The sequence below is a fragment of the Anopheles bellator genome, chromosome 2, assembly GCF_943735745.2.
Source record: "Anopheles bellator chromosome 2, idAnoBellAS_SP24_06.2, whole genome shotgun sequence".
In the NCBI taxonomy this organism is placed as follows: Eukaryota; Metazoa; Arthropoda; class Insecta; order Diptera; family Culicidae; genus Anopheles; species Anopheles bellator.
In genome coordinates this window covers 80574114-80601343 of record NC_071286.1, presented here as the reverse complement: position 1 = coordinate 80601343, position 27230 = coordinate 80574114, and the positions used below count along the sequence as shown (strand labels likewise).

The 27230-nt window shown below is 48.1% G+C and overlaps 6 protein-coding genes across 7 annotated transcripts in view; 5 read left to right on the top strand and 1 right to left on the bottom strand.

Annotated features, from left to right (window-relative positions):
- LOC131208164 (cyclic nucleotide-gated cation channel subunit A) overlaps window positions 1–5696 on the top strand; it is a 36333-nt gene extending 30637 nt beyond the window's left edge. The window contains exons 12-13 of the mRNA XM_058200814.1: window positions 3635–3788; window positions 5655–5696. Coding sequence (XP_058056797.1) covers window positions 3635–3788; window positions 5655–5696 — 196 coding nt within the window. The remainder of the gene's footprint in view (window positions 1–3634; window positions 3789–5654) is intronic.
- Window positions 5697–8521: 2825 nt separating this feature from the next.
- Window positions 8522–9156, top strand: LOC131208163 (uncharacterized). Its single transcript, XM_058200813.1, has 2 exons — window positions 8522–8687; window positions 8864–9156. Exons 1-2 carry the CDS (start codon window positions 8522–8524, stop codon window positions 9154–9156), a joined length of 459 nt encoding a protein of 152 aa, XP_058056796.1.
- Window positions 9157–13354: 4198 nt separating this feature from the next.
- On the top strand, window positions 13355–16664 carry LOC131209414 (lipopolysaccharide-induced tumor necrosis factor-alpha factor homolog). The gene is made up of 4 exons (XM_058202481.1): window positions 13355–13464; window positions 13743–14044; window positions 14130–14265; window positions 16192–16664. Exons 2-4 carry the CDS (start codon window positions 13810–13812, stop codon window positions 16292–16294), a joined length of 474 nt encoding a protein of 157 aa, XP_058058464.1. The 5' UTR covers window positions 13355–13464; window positions 13743–13809; the 3' UTR covers window positions 16295–16664.
- Window positions 16665–18311: 1647 nt separating this feature from the next.
- Window positions 18312–19091, bottom strand: LOC131210272 (lipopolysaccharide-induced tumor necrosis factor-alpha factor homolog). Of its 2 annotated transcripts, XM_058203495.1 has the most exons (3): window positions 18929–19091; window positions 18723–18851; window positions 18312–18562 (listed from the first exon to the last, which is right to left on the bottom strand). In XM_058203495.1, the coding sequence occupies exons 1-3, from the start codon at window positions 18930–18932 to the stop codon at window positions 18312–18314; spliced, it is 384 nt and encodes a 127-aa protein (XP_058059478.1). In that variant the 5' UTR covers window positions 18933–19091. The 2 variants fall into 2 exon arrangements, with proteins under 2 accessions (XP_058059478.1, XP_058059479.1); XM_058203496.1 differs by lacking the exon at window positions 18723–18851 and having other exon boundaries at window positions 18929–18957.
- Window positions 19092–20362: 1271 nt separating this feature from the next.
- On the top strand, window positions 20363–20905 carry LOC131210515 (lipopolysaccharide-induced tumor necrosis factor-alpha factor homolog). Its single transcript, XM_058203773.1, has 2 exons — window positions 20363–20398; window positions 20484–20905. The coding sequence occupies exons 1-2, from the start codon at window positions 20395–20397 to the stop codon at window positions 20726–20728; spliced, it is 249 nt and encodes an 82-aa protein (XP_058059756.1). The 5' UTR covers window positions 20363–20394; the 3' UTR covers window positions 20729–20905.
- Window positions 20906–22298: 1393 nt separating this feature from the next.
- Window positions 22299–22939, top strand: LOC131210634 (lipopolysaccharide-induced tumor necrosis factor-alpha factor homolog). The gene is made up of 2 exons (XM_058203911.1): window positions 22299–22363; window positions 22432–22939. Exons 1-2 carry the CDS (start codon window positions 22360–22362, stop codon window positions 22674–22676), a joined length of 249 nt encoding a protein of 82 aa, XP_058059894.1. The 5' UTR covers window positions 22299–22359; the 3' UTR covers window positions 22677–22939.
- The last annotated feature ends 4291 nt before the right edge of the window (window positions 22940–27230 follow it).

The following is a 27230-nucleotide window of genomic DNA, read 5'->3' as shown; positions in this document are numbered from 1 at the left end:
CTTACCCTTTGCGAGAGGGTATGGTCAAAGTGCAGTAAAAGTGGAACACCCATCGGTCGGTAGCCCGGTCAAGGATAGCTGGTGGCCCTCCGTCACGCCCGGCAACCCTATCGTGGCGAGGTTAGAGACATCATAAAAGTTTTTATAAAGATCGAATCAAATCCCGACCCGACATGCTCGCAGTTGTGGTGTACGTGATTTTGGATGCTTTTAGAAGCTCGTGCTCAAATCCGCAACTTGGAAGCACTTGGAGAGCAAATAGAGTTGGAGTAACTTGGTCGGATCGAAACATCCATCCATTCCGGGGCTCGGGGAAGAGGCCAATGCGAGCCACAAGCTCGTGCGTCCTCCTTCTGCCCGCTTCAGTGGCCCGACGATGTGTCACGGTAATCGGTGCGTTCTTCTTCCCGGCGTAGTATTTTCCCGGAAGCCAGCCCACTAGCCTTCGAGTGACACGGGCTGATGGGGTTACGTGTTCTTAAGGCACTCGTGTGCAGGAGAGCAGCACACCGGCGTGCTCTTGAGGTAGAGTTTTCCCGAGACAAGTCGAACGCAATAATCCACTCGCCGCTTCCCGGGACGCTTCGAAGTGGAACGCTCGCTTCGGTTATTGGGCCTGGACCGCTCGGAGCTTTTGCATCCTGGTCACGTTCCAAGCCGCCACAGCCACAGCGCAGGGAAGAGGTGCAAGATGTTGGCACTGTTTTTACGAGTGCATTCCACCAAAATGTAATCGCTTTCAAAACTCGAATCCAAAGTATTCTGCTAACGACACCAGTCCCGCACCATCATCCCGCTCGGGTCTACCACTAACTCCAGTGTCTTATGTCCGTGCTTATGCGTTGCGAGCTGCGACCCTCAAGGATGTTGGCTCCTCCCGATGTTGGCCGTGCAGTTTCTTGCATCGATGTGACACCCTTTGCTGCCAGAACACTGCCACTGCCTGGGATGCACAGTGGCCCGGTTCCGGTCGAAAACAAGCATCTTACATAAACTCTTAAACGATTGTTTCCATTCTCTTGCGCCACACCAAGATCCGTTTGGTGCGGTTTTCGCACCAAGGTTGGCCACGGACCGAAGTTTTCGGGCTCCGAGCACCACGCTGACAATGTTTTTTATGGGAATTGTCATGCACTTTTCACGTTATTACCAGACCGGCAGCGCAGAGCGAGAGTGGATTGAATTGAGACCGTTCTATGCCGTTGACTGGCTGGCTGACGGCGCCCAAATGCAATCTCGCCGTAACTGCAGTTCGGTGTTTTTGACGTGTACTTGTTGATTTCTGGTGCAACTATTTGTGGTGCGAATCTTCTCGTTTCGAGCCGCGGAAGTTGTTTTCAAGAGTGTTTTCATCTAAGCCAAGAACGCGGAGGATGTTTTGTCAACTTCGAGTTATTTCGCTCAAGCATGTGCACTCTGTCTGCAGATGCACTTGAAAGCGACAGGAGAGCATAACGTGCCAAAGTGGCAAAATAGTGCAATTCAATGGCCCTAGCGCCGCTAGAGGACGCCTCTAGGCTTTGAAATATGTTCGCAGCGACCTCTGCATTTCGAGCGGTCGTACTATTAATAGTACGTGAAATATTTCACACCTCGCGAAATATTTCTTGAAAAGTGGTTTATTGGTGGTTTTATCTCACCTTTTTACCCCTCAATCAACTCTTGGATAAATTTTACTAATGTTAGTCCGGATTTTCATGGGATATTTTTTATCACTTCGCAAACGAATGCTCCCAGATTGCATCGAATGCCCAATTCCATCGCCCCGCGTTCGATGGAAAAACTTTGCCTGGTCGCATTTTCCCATAAATTACAAAATTATGAACATTAATTAAATACGAAAATATCGCATACCGGGGCTCCAGTCGCGAACGTTTAACGATGCCAACGAGCTTGACCTGAACTTTTGGGCCTTGGAAAGTATGTGAACAAAAAAAATCAAAAGAACTTTGCATTCCTTAATTGCTTCATCCATCGGAACGGTCCGCTTCTCCTCATCCTTTCCTTTTCCTTTCGCAAATTCCTTTCCTTGAAAACGTGATCCACGTAGCGCAAACGCAAAAATCAGAACGCTGATTAGGTGGCCAACGATTCCGCCCAACGAATGGAATGGATGCCCACCATCGCCAATTGCCATTTTTGCTGAATAAAGTGCTCCTTGATTACACACCGGGTTTCACGGTGACGTTTCCGGTGTTCAGGGACGACCGGCACCGATAAGACCGCGACTGTCCTCGAGACGTCCAGCGCCAGCGACCCAAAATTTATTCGTTTCCGGTCGCAGCTTTAAACACCGACCGGGCACTAAATTAAGACAATCCCTTTGCGGCCAGCCACTCCATTTTGGTGGGGCGGGAAACTCGAAACATAAAACACGGCCACGCGACGAAGTGCTTGCGTGGCACTTCGCCGAAAGGATCGGGCTGGGCAGAAAAGCTCGAAGAAGCTGGGAATCGGAACTGGCTTTTCTCTTAGAATTTTCAATCACCCACGGCCCCGGAGGTCGCAGGCTGAAACGGCGAAGGGTTCCACGCGGCGCAGGCTCATCTCAGGTTGGCAATATTTTATCCGTTCCGGTCGGAGCACCGACAGGCAACAGCGTCGCGTTGGCTTGGATGAAAGAAGCGAGCAAGATTAAATCGGAAGACGCGCTCTGAATTTTGAATGTTGGCGGGGCGAAAGCTTCCGGTTTCTGGTTATTTTTGCCCAGAACCTGACGAAGTAGCTTCTCAGCTCGGAGAGTCGGACATTCTTCGGTGGGTCTCACCGAACTCCTGGCGTCAGCGTAACGGCTTCATTACACTCGATTGAAATATGTTTGTACAGAGAGTATGTAAATGGGATAACAAGTTCCTAAAGTTCGCTTTGTTCTTGGCGACGGTTCTGTTTGACTAAAGCAGTGTTCGGGTGGCCTTACGCAAACCAAATCCACACGGAGTCCTTCCTGGTCGCATTCCGTTAAGGTGAGGCCATCAATACTCTGAATTCCAAATTCTTTCAACAAACGAACGGGCTCGGATGAAACAATGCCGCCGGATGCCTTTCGCCTCGTTTCGGTTGCGTCCTTGCGCGGCCGAACGTGCGAACCGTACGTTTCCCGCTTTTGCATAACGAGCGCACAATATTGCTTCACTTTGCATCGGGAGCTGCATCCGAATGGTCGGATTTGTGGTGCACCGGAAGTAAATTGTGCCCCTTCCCGACGTGGCGCGTTTCCCGTCTGGGCGCGAAATGGGGAAATAAAAGTTAGGACAAAATACTGGCACCACCGCCCCATATTGCGCTGGTGACCCGCTGACCTGCTGGCGGGGTGTCAGGGGGTAACGTGAGTGAAATGAGAATTCCGTGGCAGCGCAGGACACGCGGGAAAAAAACAAACGCCAGCCCAAACGGATCACGCCGCGCGCTAACCTAGTTCCCGGGGCCAGCATCGCGTAGCGAAAAATGTTCTCCGACTCCCAGTTCTCGGTTTTATTTTATGTTATGTTTCCTATTGTTTCGCCCTCCTCCGGTTCCGGGGATCCGGCTGCTGCCACCGGCCAACACGTGAATATCTTCCATCATGGCGCACCCATCAACCGCCCACGGAAAAATTAATCCAAAACATGGACCGGGCCCGGGCCCGGGCGTGCAGAGTGCAAAAGTCACCGACGAGTCGAACCCATCAACAGCAGCAACAGCAGCAACTGCAGCAACTCCAGCAACCCTCGGGTTCATCAGCGATGACGGCGTCCGGAAGGCTTCGATCGCATCGACGCAAATCGCACTCGGCAGCGACGACGACAACGGCAGCGGCGGCGGCGGCGGCGTCGTCGGGAGCCGAGGACATGACGGCCACGGCGGAAGAGCCATCGGCGGTGTCCCCACCGGCCACCGGAGGTTCCGGGAGTGGCACGAGCGGACGACAGAATACGTTATGAATATGCATTCGCTATTTGCTCCGTCTCCAGTGGCGCGCCCCGACGTGTCCTTGGCGGGAGCGGGAAATTATAATCGAAAGAAGGGGCAAGGGCGCAACGAGCCGAGGGAACCGCTCTAATCCGATTCCTTCTCCGCGGCGGAAGAAATATGCGAGTGAAGTGCACACGGTCCGGAAGTTGGAAACGCGCAGCGGGACACGAGATCCGAAGGATATCATGCCCGACGTGCCCGGATCACGCCCGACCCAACTCCTCCTCTGCCCGGGGAGTTGGCGAACGGTTTCTTTTTTTTTTTCGAGAGGCAGCAAAGCGGAGTTCGGACTCATCTGGGGCGCGGTGCTGAGAGAGTCTGCAACTGGACATTGCATTCCTGCCGCGTTTTCTTCGACCCCCTTCTTTGACGTGACAGAAAGGCAAGATTACCATTTTATCTCTTTACGCTGGCATAACCCATTTCGTTCGATTCGATCTCGTTCGAGAGTTGCGGAAAGGTTTATGAAATGTTCGAAAAGGTTCGACACGGAGCGGTTTTATTGGTAATTTTAAGAAGGTTTTCGAGTCGAGCCTACACGATCGTTTCGCCGTTGCGGCTTTCTTTTTACAATTAAATTTAGTTTTCGCAATGGCCACATTATTGTTTTGTTGTTGTGGTAATCATAAAAACGGAATCCATGGAATCTCCACGTAAAACGACCAAGCGTGCGCGCTAGCGGTGCTACGATTAATGTCAATTCTGTCCCAAAATCTCACTTCTAGCTTTACCAAGTAACCGAGTGGAACGCCCCGCGAACCGGTTGGCAACTACGTGGCAGGTAATGATCAGCTAATTGTTGCGTTTAGCTACCGAAGTCTCTATTAAACAGAACAACTGAAAGAATTTACCAACGCGTATGTAGGAAGAAACAACCAAGCTGATGAGCCACGAGGACGAGGCGTGTTGAGGCTACAGTTTTCCGCCTCACAAATGAGTGGATGATCGCCCCCAATACGTGAAAAGGGTAGGTATTAGAACGTAGTAGTAAACCAAGCAGTAACCACCACAAAAAGACGCGGAAAACAGAACATTGAACGTGCCTCGAAAAGAATATATTTCCTTTTTTACTTAATGATTGTGATAAGAAGTGAAAAACTAAATGCTACACAAACCAACAAATAGTAACGGAAAACATAGTATATTGTGTGCAGCCGGTTGCATGTGTATGTGGCACAAATAAGGATGGAACCGTTGGCAGGACTAACCGCACACGACTTTGAGACTTATTCGAAAATTAAAAGCAAAGCCAACGGTTAAGCCAAACAGCAGCTGCACTGCGGGACAGAGAGAGAGAGAGAGAGAGAGCAGCGCACGTAGTTTGGGGACACCCGACGTAGACTAAGAGAGAACTTTATACCCATCAACCTATGTAATGGTAATCAACATTAAAGGTGAATCTAACTAACTGAAGGGAACCTAAAAACATAGTATTTCCTAGAGATAGAGAGAGAGGCAGAGAGAGCGAGAGAGAGAGAAAAAGAGGCAGAAAGAAATTAGTAACTTTTTAAAAGGCAAAATGGTGTGAAATGGGAATGATTCCATACTTTTCTCATCAATCATTTTTCCTTTCTACGTTTTATTGGTAACCCTGCAAAGTTCGCCCGATCTGTCTCTCTCTCGCACTCTCTCTCTCTGTCTCTTTCTATCTTTCTCTCCTTCTTTGTCTCTCGCTCTCACTTTCTTACCATCTATTGCTCTAGTTGCAATCGTTTAAGCTCTACTATAACCAAAACCCAATCTAAACGTTCGAAAGAGTGTAACACTTTTTCACCAAACAAACCTAAAACACTGTAAGAACAAACATCAAACAACAGATCGCAGGTCGGCAGCAGTGGAACGCTCCACGATGCACGCTGCCCGACGAAATGGCCTAAGTGGTTAGATTGTTAGGACAACGCGACAACAGCAATGACCCGCGACCCGTTCCTGGTGAGCTCATGACGTGTTTCACGTGAAAAGAAAGCATTTCCAAGATGCAAAAAACAGGAGTTTTAGCTTTTCCGGCCAATCACTCACACGTACCTGGCAATTCCTTTAAATCCGCTGCCGAGATGAAAACTCACTCACAGGCGAGGGTGACGGACCCAACAAAGCTTTCCATAGTCATTCAGCGTTTAACGTCCTTCCCGTGCGTCACAGTACCCGGCCGGACACAGTTCAGTGCAACGACAACAACAATGATGATGTTGCACGAAATGGGAAAATATTTCAACAACACGGGTCCTTCGCGATGAGTCTGACATTTCCCTTCTTGCGCTCGATTACATTGACCCATCGCTCACCGGTGAAAAGCCCAAACGTTACTCGGTCATTTTGAGAAAGGAAAACACGTATACATTACTGCGCCCTGCCTGGGCCCGATCATGTTGTGTGGGCCGGAGCATGAATAACGGCGGCTCGAACGGCTCGTATTCACCGGGAGATGATTAAAGTCTCGTATTCCGCCATTGTCGTGCTGCCGTGGCACAAATCCTTCAAGCCTTTGGAAAAGCAGGGCAAAGAAGAGGCACGATCGTGCCTAGTTATGCCTAGCAGCGGGTCGCCGAGCCAAGGAGCACCGCCGGTGATTGCTGTTGTTGCCGTTTTTTCGTTGGTCACAATGGAAACACTATCAGTTAAGGTATCCCCTAGGGATGATAGATTAGGTTTTCCTCTTCGAAACTGAACGGATGTAAGCTTTACGGCCTCGCCGTTATGCTGGCGCTCGGTTTGAAGAACGGTTTACGCTTCGTCTCGCTAGTGAGGTGTTTGACCTTCGGCGGTTTGATTTTCTCCTTTAGCTTTCGCATCGAAGCTTTTGAAAGTGGCAAAATAAAACACTAAAACATATCTGTTAACTGTACACGGTAAGGTGCGATGGGATGCGTGATATTCTTCCGTTCTGTTTGCCTCAAATACTTTGCTTTATATTTATCTTCAACTGGTGTAGCGCACTTCGGTTTCACGCGCCTTGATTTGAATGTCTAGCTCCATACGACCCTAAGCTAATCAACCTAACGGAACGACTCAACCGCAGCAATTCGAAATCGAATACTTAAACTCTACACTTTTAATAAACTGAAAGGCGTGGCAAGGATCGTTGCTGCGGGTACTTAAAAACGAACAACAAACTAAACAAACTTAAACCTTCACTACAAAATAGGAACTCTTTACAAGCATACGCTGTTAGTGGTTAGGGCGACAGAGATTGGAGACCAACACAAAACCAAACCGTAAGGAACGTGGATTAAATGTAATCCGAAACCAATGCTAGCGTCTAACAGGAAGCAACATTTAAGAAGCAGTAACAACAAACAAGAAACCCTATTTCCTAACCGTTAAGCCAAAACGATAATAATCGCGATACGAATAGTGAACAGATAAATTAAAATGTTGAAAACGTTACACTCTACTCTACATATTTAAACTCATGCCCCACTTAAGCAGTAGAAACAGTGGTTTTTACAGCAACTCAGTTCGGTTTCCATTTCTCGTGTCTCACGTTTCGCTGGTAGTTTCATTCCGCCTGGACGGACCTTAGTTAACACACCCAGATACGCAAGGAAGCTGAGCTGATGTGGCTGATGGAGGTGATTTTTTAAACATGTCTCTGAGAGAAACCGACAAGTCTTAACACTGATTGTAGGATCTAATTACAGTGTACCCTATTGGTAGAAGTTTAAAAACAACGCAGAAGATGAGAGGAAAATTTAAATAAGATACAAACTAGCACAGCAGTACGGGTTGAAGGGTAACAATTATGTATTAGGAATTGTGATGGACCCGCATTATACACGAATGCTCTACGGGCACACTACGGGCGGAGGTTAAGCAAGGGTTTGACAAAGAAAAACGTTGAAAGTGCCGTGTTTGCGGCCAGTAGTTATGGTTTTTTTAAACGTAAAACACACATTTGTGCTCCGAAAGTGGAGATAATTTCATTTGCGATAAACTGGTGCCGTGCAATTGGCGCCCAAGAGGCCGGCGGAACGGTTTGAGATCGATAAACATGTTAAACTCGTATTAGAAAGTTTAGAAGGAACGAGGCGGAACGGTAACTTAAACCGTGGCAAAGGCGCACATTTAAAACATAAATTACGAACGGTTAACTTAACAAAGCAGAAGAAGAAGCAGTATGAATTGTGAAGGAAGAGAAACAAAAACGATGAAAACCAACTGTTGGAAAACAGTATCAAATGAACGGGAGGAAGAAAATGTTAGCAAACTGTTTGTTGGGAAATAAAAGTCGTGTTATCGATGAAAGTACTGATTGCAGTGTGTGCGTTTGTTTAATTTTTTTAATTGACGTAATTCGATCCTTCGAGCAGTCCGATGGCGGATTATTGTTGTCATTCAATCGGTTCCATAAATCATTAGGTTAATTGTGTCGATTGTTACGAAGGCCTCAACAGCGCAACATACATCATCATTACTGTGCAGTAATTGTCATGCAATACGTCATGCGTTATTTTCTCTGTTGCCATCGTAGTAACCATCGATAATTGTGACGCACTTTCGGCAAAGTATCGATTTGGTTCAGTCGTTTCAACTCACTGAGGAAGAACATGGATTACCCGCGACTCGTAGCATGAGCCTAATTGCAACGTGTACCCTCTGCCAAAGCAACCTATCGTGTGATCGTTCAAACACCGCCATATTGATACAGCACCTTCAGAGCATGCACTGTCCCGAGCCTACAATTGTGGAGCTGGCCGAAAAGTCTACCCAAACAACGCCTTCGGATTCGAAGCCAAGTAGTAACTCGCGATCAGCGAAAAGGACGAGCTCTGTCAAACGGAAACATTCTTCCAATTCCTCCGGAAGGAAGCCTGCGGTCAGCAGAGCAGAAATTGGCTACAAAACTACAGGTACGGTAAATGACACTTTGCAACATGATTCTTCAACGGATTGTTGGTTTCCCCATTCACAGTCGCTGAATGGCGCCCGGCAGAGTCCCCGGTGAAATGTCCCCAGTGCGGCGGACGATACTTTCCGACCGTCCGCCTCGTCACCAGCCGGGTTTCAAGGAATGCCATCGGTGCCTACTGCTTGCTATGCTGCTGGCCATTATGCTTTCTGTCGTGCATTTTCAACAGACCCACCAAACAGCATCTACATTGTTCGAACTGCAACGCATTCCTCGGATTGTACGAAGATTGTAAAAAGTCGCGAAGGATAACGACCGCTCAGCTGTCGAATTTGAGGCGAAACCAAAGAAATTGACGCTTTTTGGTGTAACTTTTCTCCGGCAGATGGCTATTCCATCAACCGATTCAACTGGTTTGTGACTAGGCTATTGATATCGCTAGCGACACCTAGTGGAACTTGCGTGCAAGAAGTATGTCACCTCGTTTGAAAACGGCAGTTTGAAATAAATATTTCGAACCGAAGGTAAGCTCAAAATTATACCAAGACTTTGATGTCGTATTTTGTTTAAACTGCAATGCTATATAGCCTTTTCAATACTTTCCCCCTTCCCCCCTTTCGACCATACAATATTTCTCAAGTTCTGATTTCATCTTGTTCCACTAATGCATACTGGACATGCATACTATACTCTACAATCTCAAAACACTTTCATAAGTTAAGCGCCTTCCTTTATACTAAGTATAATCCTAACATTTGAGAAAAGTTAGGCTACGATAAAAACATATTTTCGTTTGCGGTAACCAGTTCCATCACTGCAGCGATGCGCCCCCCCCCCCCGCGGTAAGTCAAATTCTCGTCCGGTCCCGGACCACTTATTCGCTTTTCGGAATGCACAACTAGTTCTTGCCTTAATTCGGCACAAGGCTGGTCATTGATCAGGTGCTCGCTCCGCTCAGCAAATGTAAACCATCGCCATTGGGCCATTAGAATGGCAACCATCGATGCCTTTCGCCGGGCCCGCAAAACGAGTGACTGCTACGCTGCCGAACGAAACGAACCCACCATTTACCGTTCGAGGCACGGATGTGTCGTTCCGTTCTTGGAGCCGCGATGGCCGAGAACGAATGGTACTGCTAGAATGCCACCCCCAGTTCCCTAGGTTTATCAATTGATTATTCCGCGGAAATTCAAACATAAGTGAGATTTACCTTGCATAACGCCGATACTTTGGTTTTATTAGCAGTTTGTTAGCAAAGTACGACAGTGCGAGAGGTGATAAATCTAAAAATAAAAATGCTTGCATTTGCATGTCTATAAAAGGTGGAATCGTTAAGCGTGCTGTCAATCTTCTGCGTCGTATCCGCGCCATTCCAACGACGGGTGGATTACGACCGACACTGGCCTTCCTGGGGCGAAGAAATCGAGAGTGCAAGTGCAAATTTTGACCGACCGACAAACCGACCGAGCCGGCAACTTATCGCGACCGCTTTGAAGACACAAAACCGGTCTGCTGAGCCGGCCGATCGGATTCCGAATCGTAACGGCTTACCGGTGAAGCTACCTCCATTAACCGATCAGCGAGTACGAGCTACGGCTCCCTTGTAAACATGAGCATCACGCCTAGATTGACCTCGAGTGGCAAAGGCACGAACTGGCTGGCTGACTGGTTGACTGACTGGGATGCAGCTGCACTATGCGCGATTATGCAACTCCGCGACAGCGCTGCGCGTCAAGATCAATTCGTTGTCGTAATATGACCGAAGCCTGGCGCCGCTGTCACGGTCAGCTGTTGCAGGTTCATCTAGCTCAGCGCGATCTGCGATCACCTGGTGCCGTGTGAAAGGTAAATAAGAGTGCATTTTCACTCCGATTCGCGACGAGCCTTCTAGAAAGCGGTGCGCCGTGAAAATGATGAGAACAGCGAGACATGCAATCAAGCAGATGTATCTGGATTAACATCAACTAATGTTACCCTCGGCCGAGCCTTCGCCATAAACGGCGAGGCCAATAGAAATGCAAATCGATGAATTCACATAACAATGATTTTTTTTCTGCTCGAAGCGATATTGATACGATCAACAAAAAAGTGGCCAAACGTGTCGAGTTATTTAGTATGATTATGAAAGCAAAAGAGAAATCAAAATATAGACAAGAAAATAAGATCTAAACCAGAAAGAGGCTTTTGCGAAATATTTTTACTATCGCTTCCAACAAAATAATTAATATTTTGCTACAATTCCACAACTATTCTAAATATGAGTTGAAAAGTTAACGTTCATTTTGACTCACTGACTCGTGACTTGCTTCAAACGGATTATCCGCCAGGTATTTCCATACTTCAAAGCGCAAACAATCAAATACTTTAAACAGCAATCGACAATGGCGCCATATGCCGGTTCGGAAAAAAATCCGAATTTTCCTCAATTTGCCACCTTCAAATATCACAGCCAGTAAACGATGCGTAAACAATGTCACGTTCAACAAAATTTCACCATCATCGTGCCTCATAGCGTCATGGCCACATTTGAGGGTTCCTTCCACAGAGACCATACAATAGGGCAGCAAATTAGTTGAAGCAATTTTTTGTGCGCACCAAAAAAAACGCTTCCTACATGTGTTTGGCTTGGGTGCAAAAACTCGTCACTTTGCGGCGTCACGAAGCGTTGAACGTTTGACAAATTGTTGGCCACCCGGTTTGGAAACCGGTACTGATCGAAAAATCCACCAAACGGAACGCTGTATGACGGGCAGAATGCAAAAGCCTTCCATCCAGTTCGAATCGTGCAAATTGTTCTAGCAACGGAATTAACTTGCGTTTAATGCGCTCAGCACGATCGGCAAGCGTATCAAGCGAGTTGACCGCGCGGCGAACCGAAAGCGTTCTGTGGGGCTGTATTACGAAAGAACCGATAATAACTGGAGCCCGATAGGGAGATGAGTAATGGGAGCCACGATGGACCGTAGCGCGTAACACTTTGGCCAACGATGCGCACTTGAAATTACACTGCACGTCAATGACGTCAATAGAGCGGACGGTGGAACTAAAGCCGTCTTCAGCGTAGAACATTACTTCAACCCTGTAAAACAAATGCGTCATCGGAAAGACGTTTCCATTTGAAAATACTCGCGAAAACAATTCCCTCGTTTGTATTTACACTTTTCCCACCACAAGCATGATTCATCGTTGGCACGAATGGCCGTTATCAAGACGAATGTTATATTGCCTGCCGGACACGGTGACACCCGAAAGATAAGGCTAACATCGGGCAACATCTTGCTGGCGCACTAATTCAATGTACCATCCGTGAAGCTATTGTCGGATGATTACAACCTTGGCCCGATAGACCACATTTTACGGCAACCCTAGCGAGGATTAGGCTGAACGTGTCAGAAGCCGACCTGGAACAATCAGCGACAATTCTTGCCGAACAAATAACATAACAGGGGTTGTTTACAGTTTAATATAAAAAAATATTATAAAGAAATTGGCCTCGAATCAAGTATCGAAATTCTTTCGAATCTATTCCAAAGCATTCAAACATTTTATTTAGCAGAACCGGAAATCATCACACGCGGACCACTATTGTCCGCATTTTTTATCAGGCTCGGACTCGTGGAAAACACAGCAATGGTATGTGAGGGAGGTGATAAGATCAGCACGCCACTTCAGATGTCATGTCGCCCGATCGACCGAGATTGTCGGCCCCAACAACACGACAATGGACCCGGGTCGAGGGGTGTACTTTTCGTCCAACACTCCGGCACTCCGGCATTGGGCCCACGGGTCGCGCACGAAAGAAAATATCGATTTTCACTGGCACCGAAAAACACCGGCGACCGAAAGAGAGAAGGAAACGTGCGCCACCGCGGTGAACACTTTCCTTTTTGGCGCTTCGACGTGGCTTCGGTGCCTTTCTCCCGCCTGTTGATGCTCCGGTTGCTGGGAGTTGTTCCAGTTTCAGACCATCTTTCGCAGACCCGATGGACCGCATCGAAATTTATGACGACACTCTTTGGGCTCCGGTTTCGTTATTGCTCATTAAAAATGCATTTGCCCACTGCGCGTTGAATTTCGCATTCAGTCGAGGTGTTTATTGACAGGTGTTTTGTATCATCTGCTGGTAATTTTATTTTAAATTTTTCGTATTAAATTCAATAACTTAATATCACATAATTAAAATAGATCATTATACAGAACAATCGAACACACGCAGCGCGTTAGGGTTCCACCATTTTTGAGTCGATATACGCGAACCAATTATGCAAATTTTAGACTTTCAGACATCTTCTGTGTGCCCGGCACCTGTCCAGTTCCAGTTTACGTGGCGAAGGCGCTAACGATCTGGCCAGCAGGCGAAATCAAACAACCCCGGTGCTGGGATATCGTGTTTCACTAAAACCTGTTCACGCCAGTGCTCCCGTCATTTTTTCTCGTCGGAAACCCATAGTGAGGAAATTTCGACCACCAAAGGTAGCGCTAATGGACCACTGTGCGGTGGGTTGACGGTTCAACACCACCATTCACGACTTTATCGCGCCAGCGCTCAGTGAACGACGAACTCCCGATCGCAGCGGACCGGTAAAGTGGGCCCGGCCGAGCACGAAAGTGACCAAGTGAAAAGGTCTTCGAACCGACTGTCGTGATCCTGTTTTTTTCTTCTGGTAGGTTGAAGAGTCCGCTTCCGTCGGACGTCGGAAGAGCCCAAAATGGGGTCGCACCATTCGGAAGTGTCTTCGGTGCATCGGAAAGGAAAAGGGAAAGTGGTTCCAGTTTTCTGCACGCGAACTGTCCGGAACCGGTTCACGAACTGTCTGAAGCGTGCAAATTTTCCGGTTCACCGTGGACCTTTTTCGTTGAGAGTGAAAGTGTGCCCGCCAAGAACTTGATAGATCTTCGTACAATCTGAGAGTTCCTCCATTTTTGTGTTGCTTCCTTACAGACCGCTAAGGGAGCGACAGCGTGACGCCCTCGATTGGACGATAAATCCCAAACAGAAGAAGTACAAAATGAACAGCAGTGGCAAAGGACCGGGGGGTCCGGACCAGGTGCAACCGCTCAACCAACCGCCGTACCCCACCGCACAGACCGGTGCCTACATGCCGAATGTGCCGGGGACGAACACATACCCACACCCACCGGCAGAAGCACCCAGCTACATGCACCCACCGCCTCCACCACCGTACGATGCCAACTCCAACGTGATCTCGTCCCCGCAGCAAACGTCCACCACCTACGTGCAAGGTTCGTACGGCACTCGTAGGACTTCCGGCAAGGGATCCAATGTTTCAAACGAGATCCATTGTTTTTTCTCCCCCACCACACACAGTGGTCAGCAGGCCCCAGGTTGGACCGGATCCGGCCTCGATGGTCTGCCCGTCCTGCACCAAGCACGTCATCACCCGGCTAGACTACGAAACGTCCACCAAGACACACATCGCCGCCGGCTTGCTGTGTCTGTTCATGTGAGTATTGATCCCCGATTCCCGATTGGTAATCGTTACGGGCATTGGCCTCCGTGAGTGAGTGTGTAACTTGTACCACTTTCGACCCTTGATCCCTTCGCCCGCGGAAGTGTCCTCTTCGGGACAGGATCCCAACCCAGTAGATGAAGCCGTTTTATCAACGTTTTAAACCGAAGCTTTGTTTCCGATATCGTGTCCAGTGTTGATGGGCCGATTGTTTCTGTCGCACGTCACACACAAGCGATTATCTGATAAGCGTGAAACCAGTGAGGTCTTTGTACCGAACAGTCTCCGAGTCGATGAATGGGGGAGCGGGAGTTGTAGAATTTCGGACCCGAGAAGAGATCACACCACCCGGAACCGGATTTAGGAGAATGTTGTCCCAAGAAAGCGAATCATCGGCGGACGGTATCGTTCGATCGATCGTAACGTCGTGCCGAGTGGTGGGGTTCGTTTCTCGTTTCATACGGGTCAAGGCACGCCTGCCACAACCGAACCCCGTCGTCGGAAGGGCTCGTCTTAAGAACCAGATCTCCACGAACCGGTTCGTGCGGTACCGGGAACGCTGGAACCGGAACATCGATCTAGAAGCGCCGTGCTTTCGCTATTTTTGGGCTCGTGCCGTAACATTCACCGCCGTTTAGTGCCCAACTGGTTATTAGTTTCAAAGATTCGTTCCGGGGCCCAGTTGTGCGCACTTTCCGCAGTTTCGCTTTATCACCTCGAAAGCCCCGATAAAATATGGCCATTTGGTAAACATTTACACGGAGTAGCATCTGCGGTTGGGCAAATAGAAGTGCAATTAAGTGTTCGCCTGGTTCACCGTATGCTGAATGGGGGGCCTGAGTCAAGACAAACAGCGCTCTAAACACTGTGTCACCTCATTGTTGCGGGACACACGATAAGCCTCTCTCCTTGGCGGATGATTACAGCACAACACTTCAACGTGCCCGGTGTGCAAATTGCAGTTGCCACCTTATGGTTGATATCAAAACCGACACGTTACTTCAGCCCCGAGTTGCGCAAGTTCTCAAAGTGCATCCCGTTTGCGATAATAGCGCTCCAAGTGCTACTTCCGGGACGATCGCTAGCTGGGCCCAAAATGCACATGTCCTACAAATGGCGTGCCATTTGAAAGTTGTCCTCAAAAACCCGTGCCGTTCTTTACGTTCATTCGAAGCGGATTCCAGGTACGGTTGGCCACCCTAGGGACTGTATCTTATCTTATCAGGCAGCCCTGGCATTTAGATGTTCCGAGTGGCGCATTGCACGACGTTTCATGGCAGCAAAAAAACGGGCAGACAGCACGACACGGCCCACCATTGGGCCGTCCAATGTTTGCCGGTAATGGGAGGTGTCCCATAATGTTGGGACACCGTTCCTTCATTGTCTAGAGAAATATGGGGGTGCCTCCAATCAGTCATATTTCACCACGGCCATTACCACCGCCATTGATTGACACGACTGTCGTCGCCCCAAAGTGACACGTGGAGACTCTGGGGTGGCGATTCCGGACCCATCCGGAGACAGTTGGACATAATCGATCGAGAACCGTATGAGTCACTGGGAAGGTTACCGTTGCTGAATGCGACACATTTGGGGCCTTTCATTGTGTTTCATCGATCACTGAACCGAATGAATGCATTAATTATGTTAGGTGGCCCGGTTTGAGCAGTAGAACTGTACGAACTATTTACGCAATGCGAGGATCACACTATGGGCCTGTGTGGCAAAACAACTCCCATCAGCGTCACAGCTTGAACAGTTTGCTCTATTTTTCGGGGTCTTGTTTGTGCCCGTTATCAGTTGTTGTTCTAAACATAGAATTGAGATGTAAAAAGCATGCCCCTTCAAGTTGCCCATACTTTGTTTGGTAGTTGTTGGCCGAAAACCCACTAATCCCACTATCACTTTCGTTCATTGCAGCTGCTGGCCATGCTTCTGGATTCCGTACGTGATCGATTCGTGCAAAAATGCCAATCACTACTGCCCGAACTGTGGCGCGTACATCGGAACGTACCGCGGCTAAGCTGACCCACCCAACTCCGGCTTATGATCCTTCAGGCTGGGGGCCACGTCGAGTATTGTGATGTAATCCGATCCCACCGTCGGCCGGCTCGTGCCTCGGGCGCGATTCTGCACCCCTCGGTGACCCATTTCACCATCGATGGCACACGAGACCATCCCACGGCCACGGAGCGGAATATGATTTGTTGTTGTTAAAAACGAAAGTGCCTAACATTGTGTGTGCCTGTGTGCGAGTGTTTGCCGATGAACGCGGACTGAATGGAGGGGTGTGTGGGTGGGTGTGCCTCCAAGTCGACTGTTATTATTGTGTAGTGAATGAGTTTTCTGTTGATTGCGCCAAACGTAATAATTGCATAATAAATATATATTTACCATTCCTTACTCTTGAGAAACCCGCCGAGTGGATCGTTTATTGACTCAAGCATCTCTTCAGAGTTTGATGACGTTTCGGTATTGTTGATCCGTGATTCGTATTTCCCCGAGCCTGCACCGAGCACCGAATGGTATATTGGAGTCTCCGGGATTGATTATATTACAACAGCGATATACTAGGGTGTTCATTAAGTTTTGCGGGTCGATACCAAAGAGCGCTGCTACGAGCCTAATTTTGCTGCTATATTGGTGTACTCTTCAAAAGAACTTAGTTTTATTTTACAAGCCATTTAGTATCGATGTGTCACAGTATTTAAATTCTGGACGAACTCGTTCTCAACTCTTTAGCCTCTCATTTTGATTCAGGATCGTGGTGATTCAGGATCCACAGTGATGATTCGATGCACAAAATCCACTTTATCCTATCAAAAACGCCTTAAATATTGTCAAGAAAGATGCATTCCAGTGTGTTTTTTGCGAATGTGGCACCCATTTTGCAAACAGTTTTCAGGAACCCAATCAGTCAAAATATTGGTTGTACTGCTCAACGAGTACGACCACGTTTAAACTCAGAAACACCCCTTTTACCCCCCAAATTGAAGGTGAAGAGTCCTTGTACACGTTCAACATTCGTTCGTAAATCTTCTTTGCTTTTAAACCTTTCAAAAATAAAAATTCAATCACTCCACGATACTTGATTTTTTCCATTGTAAAACATACTGTGACGTGTCGATACTAAATGGCTAGTAGAAAAAAATAATGTGACCGATTGAAATGAAACTCCACATGAGTTGAAGAGTGTAACAATAATAAATTAGGCTCGTAGTAGCGCTCTTTGGTATCGACCCGCAAAACTTAATGAACACCCTAGCAGGTTCCCGATATTGGCTTGCGTCAACAAAAATGATGATCCCACGGAAAGTGCCTTTTATGCTTATTCTGCAGAACTCAGCCCCGTCCTGTGAGGTTTGTACAAAGTGAAGATCATTAAATATTAACTCCTTCAGCTTTCTACCGTAAACAATGGCGACTGTGAACATGATACCGAACCTAGGGATCGGATTGCGAGTAGCCAGACCAACGGGTGGTCTAAAGTGCTGAAGAGAGCATTAAGAGCAGAGAGGAAGAGAGCATGCGAGGTTCTGTATAATTCCAGCTTCTCGACACGAGATATGAGTGAAGAGTAGTTTCCCACCGAAACATGTAATCTTTTTGATTTGCTATTGAGGCTGATTAAATGATTACCTACTAACAATTAACATAAGCCATAATTAACGCACTCACCAACCAAGCTTTACAGTAGAGAATGCTCAAATGCTTGCCTTTATTAAACTCTCATCGTTAAATTCACGGAACAATTTAGCTTTGGCCGGAGACGAAGTCGAACCCTCGCCCGAACCGTAAGTCCTGATCGATCAAATCAATCAACTGACCAACCTCGATAACGGTCCTTTTGCTCCGATAAAACGGCACACTATATCTAATCAGACAAACACCGTCCAGATAACGAGGGCTCGAGTTGATTCATTTTGCTTCGACTACGTTGGAAAATCTCGGGAGGCTTTGGGTCGCGGCTTTACGAGCCCATGATGGTCGGACATTCACGCTTATGGATACACACAGAAACACATTCAGTCACACACGGGTTACTTCCGGTAGGAGCCGATGAAGGAGCCACAGTTCGGGCAGTAATGGTTCGCATCTCGGCACGCCGTCGAGCAGTACGGAATGAAGGCGCAGGGCCAGCACAGGAACAGGCACAGCAGCCCCGCACACAGATGCGTCTTCGTGGTGGTCTCGTACTCCAACCGCGTAACAACCGTGGCCCGGCACGACGGGCAGATGATGGTCGTCGGATCCGGACCCACCTGTGGGCTCGTCACAATCACCGTCGACTCTGGAAGGTGGCACACAGGAGAAGGAAAGCAAAGCGAAAGGAGAGGGTGTAAACAGAGCGGGAGATTGGCATCTCGGGAATGGCAATGTGGCGAACCACACCACGGGAACTATAGCTTCATTTGGACAGGGGGGACAACGCGAACGCCAACGGAACTTACGCAACAAGGGCGGTTCCTGTGACTTGATCGGATCTGTGACGACCACCGTTGGTGGCGAATGATGAGGATAGGCCCCCGGCACGCCGTGATCGATCTGTTCATAGGACGGCAGTTCGGACTTCGCGGGTTCTGGGAGGTTCAGCGGTGGTTAGCGATGGCGGGCGCGAGGTGAGCAGTGAGTCAGGCGAGCCACGAGCCATACTCACCCATTTTTGACCTAAGGTGCAGGGGTGTGGAAACAACTCCGGCGCAATGTCCAGTGGTCACCTAGTTTACCGTAATGGCGTCTGCATTGGGCGGATCCCGCACGTCAACTCACGGTCGGGTTTGGTGGGTTAAAAAGCGAGATCGTCGAAGCTGCCAAAGTTCGTCGTCGCTCGTCACGATACGGGGCGATAAAATATTTGCTACACGCTCTGCATGCTGATAACAATACATTCGATAAGATTACACCCAGACGTGGTCCCGAAGGTCTAAGCCCTCGGCAAGCATCCGACAGGTTTTCCCACAATTTTCGGGTTAAACTGCTCGATGCACAACGGATCGTCTGATTCACTCGAGCGGGCGCTAAATTGATTTCTCAATCGACGATAACGGTTCCCGGGGCGACTGATAATTGGCACGTGGATGGTTCACTGTCTGAAGCTTCCGTTTCCGACCCAGAACGTGGGGTATGGTTTACTAAATTATGCGTTAATCGCGAGCGAGAATCATTCAATGCTTTTTATTTTAAAAAATTGCCATATGTGAGACCTTCGTTGAGACCATTCGATCATCCGATCAATACAGTCTGAAAGAGACTCTGCTTGGACAAATATTTAAACTATCCTTCCTTCTCAACTGTGCTTCAATAAATCGTACAAAAATCACTCAATTTGTTACTAGAATTTTCCCATTTTTATTTTATTATTTATAATTCCCATTTAACGTATTATAGGTGCTCGAATATCACTCATCTCCGGTGTTTGTAAACAACTAATTTCCTTTGCAAAGAGCGTGCGAAATGAATCACCACTGTTGGGATTGTGACTAATGCCATCGACGTCCGATGGCCAAGATGGACAAGCATTTTTAGCTACTATTGGGCAATTCATTTTATGTTTCCTCCCATGAGCGTGTGGGTGCATTGTACAGTGCTTTTGATAGCTCTTATCATGGGCTCCAGTCAAAACAACGACCAGTAAAAGGTGAATCATTGTATGCCGTTCGTCTTACACTCCAGACCTGTGTTGGTTATCGTAGATAGGAGATCGCTTACGGTTGTTAAAGCCAGATGGAAAACCGTATTTTATATTGTGATCCTTTAGTATAAGTTGGCAACGAAGAACTCATCAACAAAAATATGTGTAAGTAATGCATTTTAATTTATAAAATAACTGTAAAAAAATCAATAATAAATTATGGCGGGGTTGATAAAATTTGAATGAAAATGTAAAAAGTCGGTCCACCAACACTTAGTAGCATAACATTGCGAAGTAGCGATCGATACTGATACAAATCGAACGGTTGGAAATTTGCGAACCTACTACCCATTAGTAAAGGTTGCGTGTCCCTCAAGGGTTGTTGCAGTGAAATCACGCCAACCGCCATTCTGCCATATAACCGGCGCGGCACGCACTGGGGCAAGTTAGTCAAACTAGAGCATCTTTTGCAAACGCACTACCGTCGAGCCATGAGTAAGTGCGCTGGCCAATGTTTGGCTCAGTTGGTTGCGTTGCGTAAAGTACGCGTTGTGACTCCTTTTCGCCCCCTTCTCCGCAGCTACCGTGATCATCACAAACCCGCAGGTCGGCCCCGACCCCGTCACGATCACCTGCCCATCCTGCCGTGCCACTGTCCGGACCAAGGTAAAGCACCGCTCCAACACGTCCACTCACGCGTGCGCGTTTCTGCTGTGGATCTTCTGGTGGCCGTGCCTCCTGGTGCCGTACTGCTGCGGTTGTTGTAAAAATGCCAATCACTACTGTCCCAACTGCAAAGCCTTCATCGGAAGCTACAAGAACTAGAAACCTCGGCTGAGATTTGGCATCTGAGAGTCGGTTAAGCGAAATTTAGTATTATTTATACTGTCCACCATTTTCACGGACCTCCATACGTATCACGGTTAGTTTTTAGTGCACTGCCGGTCTTACCGGTCCACTTACCGAGTGTGAATGTTACCTCAATCAATAAAACGAGTTCAATTGTTAAAGCCATGAGTTGCGTCTTCTTGGGTTGTCTACAAATGTCCCACAGGTTAGTGAGCGAATTCCACTTGAAAATTTTCGTTTATTGCGTTTGCTGTAGAGGAGAACCGCTTTTTATCTTGCTGGTGACGATGTTGTTTGACCAACAGCAAAGCAAACTTTCCTTATCGTCTACACCAAACCAGACAAACGTTGAACATACACCGATCCCTTCGGTGCCAACATTACTAGCACTGCATAAGTTGGGTGAAGATTTCCACGAAAAAATAGCGACGCTGATTACTTAATATTTTGGAATATCTTTGTAACATTGTTCCGCGATGAGGTAGTCGACGAAACCGATTTGAAGATAATAACAAATGATTGATTATTTACTCCATATCGCTGAATGGTATTATGAAAGGAGAGATGCCACCTAATTTACATCTCCTCCGCTAGAATATGAAATTATTAAAGCTCTTCAATGATTTGTAGTTGATAGCAAACTAATTGTCATAAATGCGACACAGTCGGTTTGCACTCCGATAATTTTTAATATATAATGAACATTGTTGAACTATGATCATTTATTATTATGTATAGAAATATTAAGTATAGAAATGTGTAGAATTAATTTTCTGGAAGTGTTTTCATTCATTTGTTTTTTTTATGCATTTTTCATTGTTCCTGATCACACGCAAGTCGGCTACGGCGTTATGCCGGCCGTTTTTGGCGCGAAGAAAGTGAGCCACCTTCTCCATCGATATGCTGCCAATAGACTTTGCGCATAAGGACCCATGTTAGAAAATTTAATCACGTACAACCACGCGAAACGATGTAAGCTTTGCCAAACAGTGACCGTGTTTCGAATGCACGATTAAACAAAATTAATATCCATCCATTAGTGATCTGTGTTGAACTGTAAAGCTACACATATTAAACAAACAATAACAATGCAAATGTAGTCAAATATTTCAGCTTTACGCTCCCTAAACGAGTCAACAGTAGCGTACCGTTAACCCCGGCACATTCGGTGCCTAAGATGAGCTGGAAAAATGAGTGACAAAATGTATTACAAAAAAACCATCGTGAATCAGTTAAAGGCTAAAAATGGAAACTGCGCCGCGTAACGGAACTCGAACTAGTTTACACAGCAACTCGCGGCATCATCACAATCATCTGACTAGTGCGGGCTTTATAATAAAAAAAAATCATGGACCCCCGACGAGAGCGAAACCTAAACGCAAACCATTCTCGGAGTGTCTGGTTTGTTCACAGATTCTTCCACTCCAAAGCGCGGCGGCTTCGTCAGCGAAACTCACCCATACACGGTCACGAATCCGGTCACGCACACGCTACCATTAACTGTGGCGCCCCGACCAGACGCCAAATGGACCACCGGCCTCAGTCCGCCGGCAAGTGCGTCCACAGCACCAGCTTCGTAGCGCCCGCCGATTACAAAACCGCTCCAGATGAGTAAGTACGGCCATCGGAGGGCATCGGAGACCACCGACCATTAATTCGCTTGACGCGCCTTTTCCCAGCCACCGTTATCGTATCGCCAGCCGTCGGTCCTGAGTCGACCCAGCTTGTCTGTCCCACCTGCCAGGCGCTGGTGCGTACGGCGACGGAACATCGGGCCAACACCCGGACACACATCTACGCTCTGCTGCTGTGCCTGTTCCTGTGCTGGCCATGCATTTGCCTGCCGTACTGCTGCGGCTCTTGCCGTGATACCGTCCATCGGTGTCCTCGTTGCAAGGCGTACATCGGCGTTTACCAGCGATAAGTCGAAGGCCGCAATCACATGGAACGAAACACACTACACACTATGGACGCCATACTTAGACCCCGTCAAGGACGACATCTCCGGAAGAAGCTCAGAAAATAATGCCACTTGTTGTGGCAGTGCGATCCCGTTTCGCGAGAATCTCTTGCAACAACAGATCTGTCGCTACGGCCCCCGTTGGCCCATGCAGCACCACTGCCTCCGTGGTGCCAGTAACTGGAACGGTTTGAATTGAGATGTGAATAAAATAAACATTTACGAACACTAAACAGCGGGTGTGATTTATGCGCGAACGGAGTGTTTATCACGTGTGTGCCTTCTTTGTAAGAGAAATATCTATATAGACCAGGGTTCTTTGGCTCCCCGATAAGCGATTCGCTGGAGCCGGTTTTCGTTGGGCTTTCGAGCGACTTGAAAGCTCTCTTCGGACGAGGAGCTTTCAAGTTCACCGAAAAGCTTTCGGTGACAGCCGTCGAGTGACGTCTATTGGATATAAAATCAACTAAGCAACTCAGGCACACCGGGAAACGGTGGGTCACTTTGATGGGCAAAATTGTCAAAATTGATTTATTAAGTAAACAAAGATTACAATTCCGATTCATTTACTTGATGGAGATCAAATAACAGCAAAAGAATGAAAGATGTGGTTACAGTCCTGTAAAGAAGAAGGTTCGGAAAAGGGAAACTGTTTTCTGTGTCATATTCTTCATAAATAACTGTCGAATGCTCAGAAAAGTTCAGAAGTAGTTCAAAACAAGCGGCAGTCAAACAGTTTCAAACCTATTCGAGTCCTCTATTTAATGAAACCGCAGCAGTACATGGCAGCAATTTTCGTTAAAACAATTTCGCTATACAGTCAAATGGATTGCAGATTGTACCAGCTGCTATCCTCAAGGCATCGCCCAAGGTCAGTCTCACTGGGCATAAAAATGCTGGAATCAATTTGTCCACTGATCCAGCGCGAATTGGCTTGATTCGAATATTGGAACAAATCTTGCGCTCTTCAGTAAGAAAAAAAAACACAACCATTCCAGCAGCACTCAAAAGCGAAAGGACACAAAATAGTAAATACAATTACTTGGCAGTGGAAACGAATTCGCACGACGGCAAAACATGAAAGTATTAGCTGGAATCCGGCACTCCGGTCGACCGCTCCACAGCCTCGGACGCTGGCCCACTGGGCGTCTCCATTGGAAGTTTTCTTTCGATTTCCAGTTTTCCCTTCTTTTCTTTCAACGCCCCCTTCACCGGGACCATCGGTGGCGTGACCGTGCGGGGTTTTTCACCTTCACAGCTTCTACGGAGTCGCTCCACTCGAGCACGAATCCACCACGAATGCGCCGTGTAGTGGGACAGTAAATTTTAATAAAACAACAAGCTGATAAAAAATTGAAGATAACATCGGCCGGAGGAGCGGAGCAAGAAAGAGCCGCCATCCGCCAAGCACATAATCAAGTTTTCTAATGTCATTTCGTTTCGTGTCACACCCGCACCCAACGGCGGGGGGAGTCAGGATGGCGAATGTAGAATTCTTTTCTGATTTGTCATGCTCCAGCCGAACATCTTCTGCGGCACACCAACACCAGCGCGCTATCGGTGGTGTTGGTAAGCGGCTATCTGGGCGGGTGGATCAATAAATTGAAATGCTTCTTTCTGTGCCGTTCGCTTAGTTTTCCTTCTGCTCCACCGCTTTTCCACGGCCAATTCCTGCGAAGCTCGGTGTACGTGGTGTGAAGTTGTTGCTAACCGATGGAAAAATCGTTCACCACACCGCGGACACCGGATGTTCTGGTTTCTATCGCTGCTCCGGAAAACTCGGTCACAGCGTGCGCGGGCGCACGCGCACTCCAGGGTTTCGTTCATCGCGTTCCCGAGGATGCTCCCGACCACGGAGTGGCACGTTGCACGTTGTCGTTCTCGTGTTGGTGAGCGCGGTCGTTGCGCAACCAGATGGCGGTGTGGCTGTGCTTGTGCCCGGAATGTCCTTCCATGGTAATCGAAAATCGACCGAGCCTTCGAACGAGCCTTCAGTTTGGGGATCGCAGGAGCTTTCACCACCACAAGCATCGCGTCGCGACAAGCTTTTTATGTAATCGATCGATTGTCCCTCTCTAGCGCTCGAGCCTTGCCGTTCCGTACCGCTCACACGGCTTCACGGCCTCTATATAAAACCCCCGTGGCCTGTGGTGGCCCCACCGCCAGGTGACCTACTTTTCGAACGGCGCTCGCCGCATTGTGTTTCTGGGCACGGCTCTCACCAACACCGCCAGAGGCGCCGAACCACGCCGGAGGATCCTTCGGCGATGAAAAAGGGGGCCACGAAATGGGAACGGAATATCGTCCTGGTTTACACGGTGACATTCCGCGGCGGGGGGCGGGCAGCCCATTCGTCCCAATCGGGGGACGGAGCGCCCTGCCACCCAACGGTTTTCCACGGTTGCTTGTGGAAAACGGAGCGCGAAATGACAGCAACCCCCGGTACGGTCTCATGTGGCCGGCCGAGGCCATTACTTTGGTACTTTTTGTTCCACTTTATTGCAAACACACCGAGCGCTCCTGTTTGTCCTTTTTTTAGTGGAAAATTAAGCGCCAACACCGACGACGAGGGACAGCGATCTCGGTTCGATCGCAATTGAATCTCGGCCGATGTGTGTCACGCGAAAGCGAACAAAAAATTACCGATCTGTCGTGACGAAAGGAACATCAATTAACGGTTTTTCGGCGATACTTCATTCGATTGTTACGTGCCTCGTTACTGTGAGTGAATTACGAGCCGAGTCTTGGCAACAATTTTGAGTGACGGTTTGTGTTTTCGACATTGTCAACTCTAAACGTTAGCTTCGCAATACTCATGAATTCCAATTTACATTTGACGACAGAATAAATATTTGAACCTGAGTCTTCTGGCCCAGCATAAACAGGGGCTCGATTCCCAGAATGGCATTTTACACAAATTAAATCCTAAATTTACTCCGAACCTTTTGGTTTGGCCCGGCTCCACTCTAAATTGCATTTCAGCTTTCATCAGCGATTTTCTTGTCCCATTTCTGCTCTCTGCTCTAACAATGAAGAAGGTACCGAACGTTTCCGATTTGTCCTTCACGGCCCAATTCACAGGCATGGCTGGCACAAAGCAGCGCAGGCCCGGCCTAGCACACGGTTTGCAGCGCAATGTCCTTCCACGTCAACCTTTAACCTGGAGTGAAGGACGAACAAAAACAGAAAACTAATCTTGGACCGCATCGCCCAGAATTTTTGCCGAGCACATGTTTAACCGCCGGCGATGGAACAGCACTGCTCCCAGAGGACCCAGAGGCGACACATAATGGCCATATGTGCGTCAGGGAGTGTGCTAAGTTCCTCCACCAACCAGGGTGCTCCCCCCACCGTGGCCGGTGCTCGAGCACGTTTTTCACGCATCATTATTCCCGCGCAAACTCACGGCCGGTCGCGCGGGACACTAATTAACCGAAACTTCTGACGAAAGCCCGATCGGCTGTGTGGTGTCCCTTTTTTAATGACAACCCTCCAGAGTGAAGTGGAGTTTCGTGATAAGATGTCTCTTTATAGGCCACGGTAAGGTTTTAATATACTTCGGCCCATCGACCATCCGGCGGACGGTGAAGGATCGTCGAGCGTAATCTCTTTCAGGCACGGCGCCTGGCCACTGGCTCCCGTACCAGTGGCAAGTGGGCAGCGAAGCGTGAAATTGAAATAGTGTTTGTCGAAGAAAATGCGAGAACATAAATTGGCATCTTTGTCAAGGCAATAACCATCAGTAACCATTAATTTCTCAGGTTTTGAAGGCCGTATTTTGCTTCAGTCCTTTTGGGGACATATTTTGACGGTAAGCTAATACTTTTCGAGAATTCGCTTCCTATCTTCTGTTTGATCGCAAATGTTACTCAATTTCTTTTCCTTCGCTCTTGTTTGCCCCTGTGCCGTTCCGTTTCGTCACGTCGGAAACGAGGCCACCACTCTCGAAGACGACGATGCCGGGGCGTGGTGGCGAAAAGCGCGAACCACGCTTTCCGATGTTTTCCATCATAATATGCTTCGCGGCTGCGCACCGCGCACGGCACCGGCTTCCGTTTTGCTTCCGGTGTGGATGTTGTGTAAGGATCGTGTTTCCAGCCCGCCCGCCCCCCGCACGGAGCAGGGTGGCCGGATGCAAAGCCAGAATGCCAGGATGTGTTTCCATTTTCCTCTGCCAATTCTTCGCTTCGACCCCATTTCAATTTTCCTTTTCTGGCCCTCTCTTGCCCCACAGATGCGCGAAATGAATGTTGTTTCTTTGTGGGTTTTGTTTCGTTTTTTTTCGTGTGCCCCGTGCCGAACGGAAGTGGTTAGTACGGGAAAAAAAAGAATCGACCCCAAACGGGGGGTGTGAAAATCCTTCCCAACCCGAGACTCATTGCAGGCCCCCATTTTTTGTTTGGCCGTTAGTAAAATAACCAAAGCGGAACTGGGAACACGCAAAAAGCAGCCTTCCTCTGTTCGTTCCGCTGCCACTAAGCTCGGTGCAAAGCTCCGCCGACAAGAGGATGTAGGTTC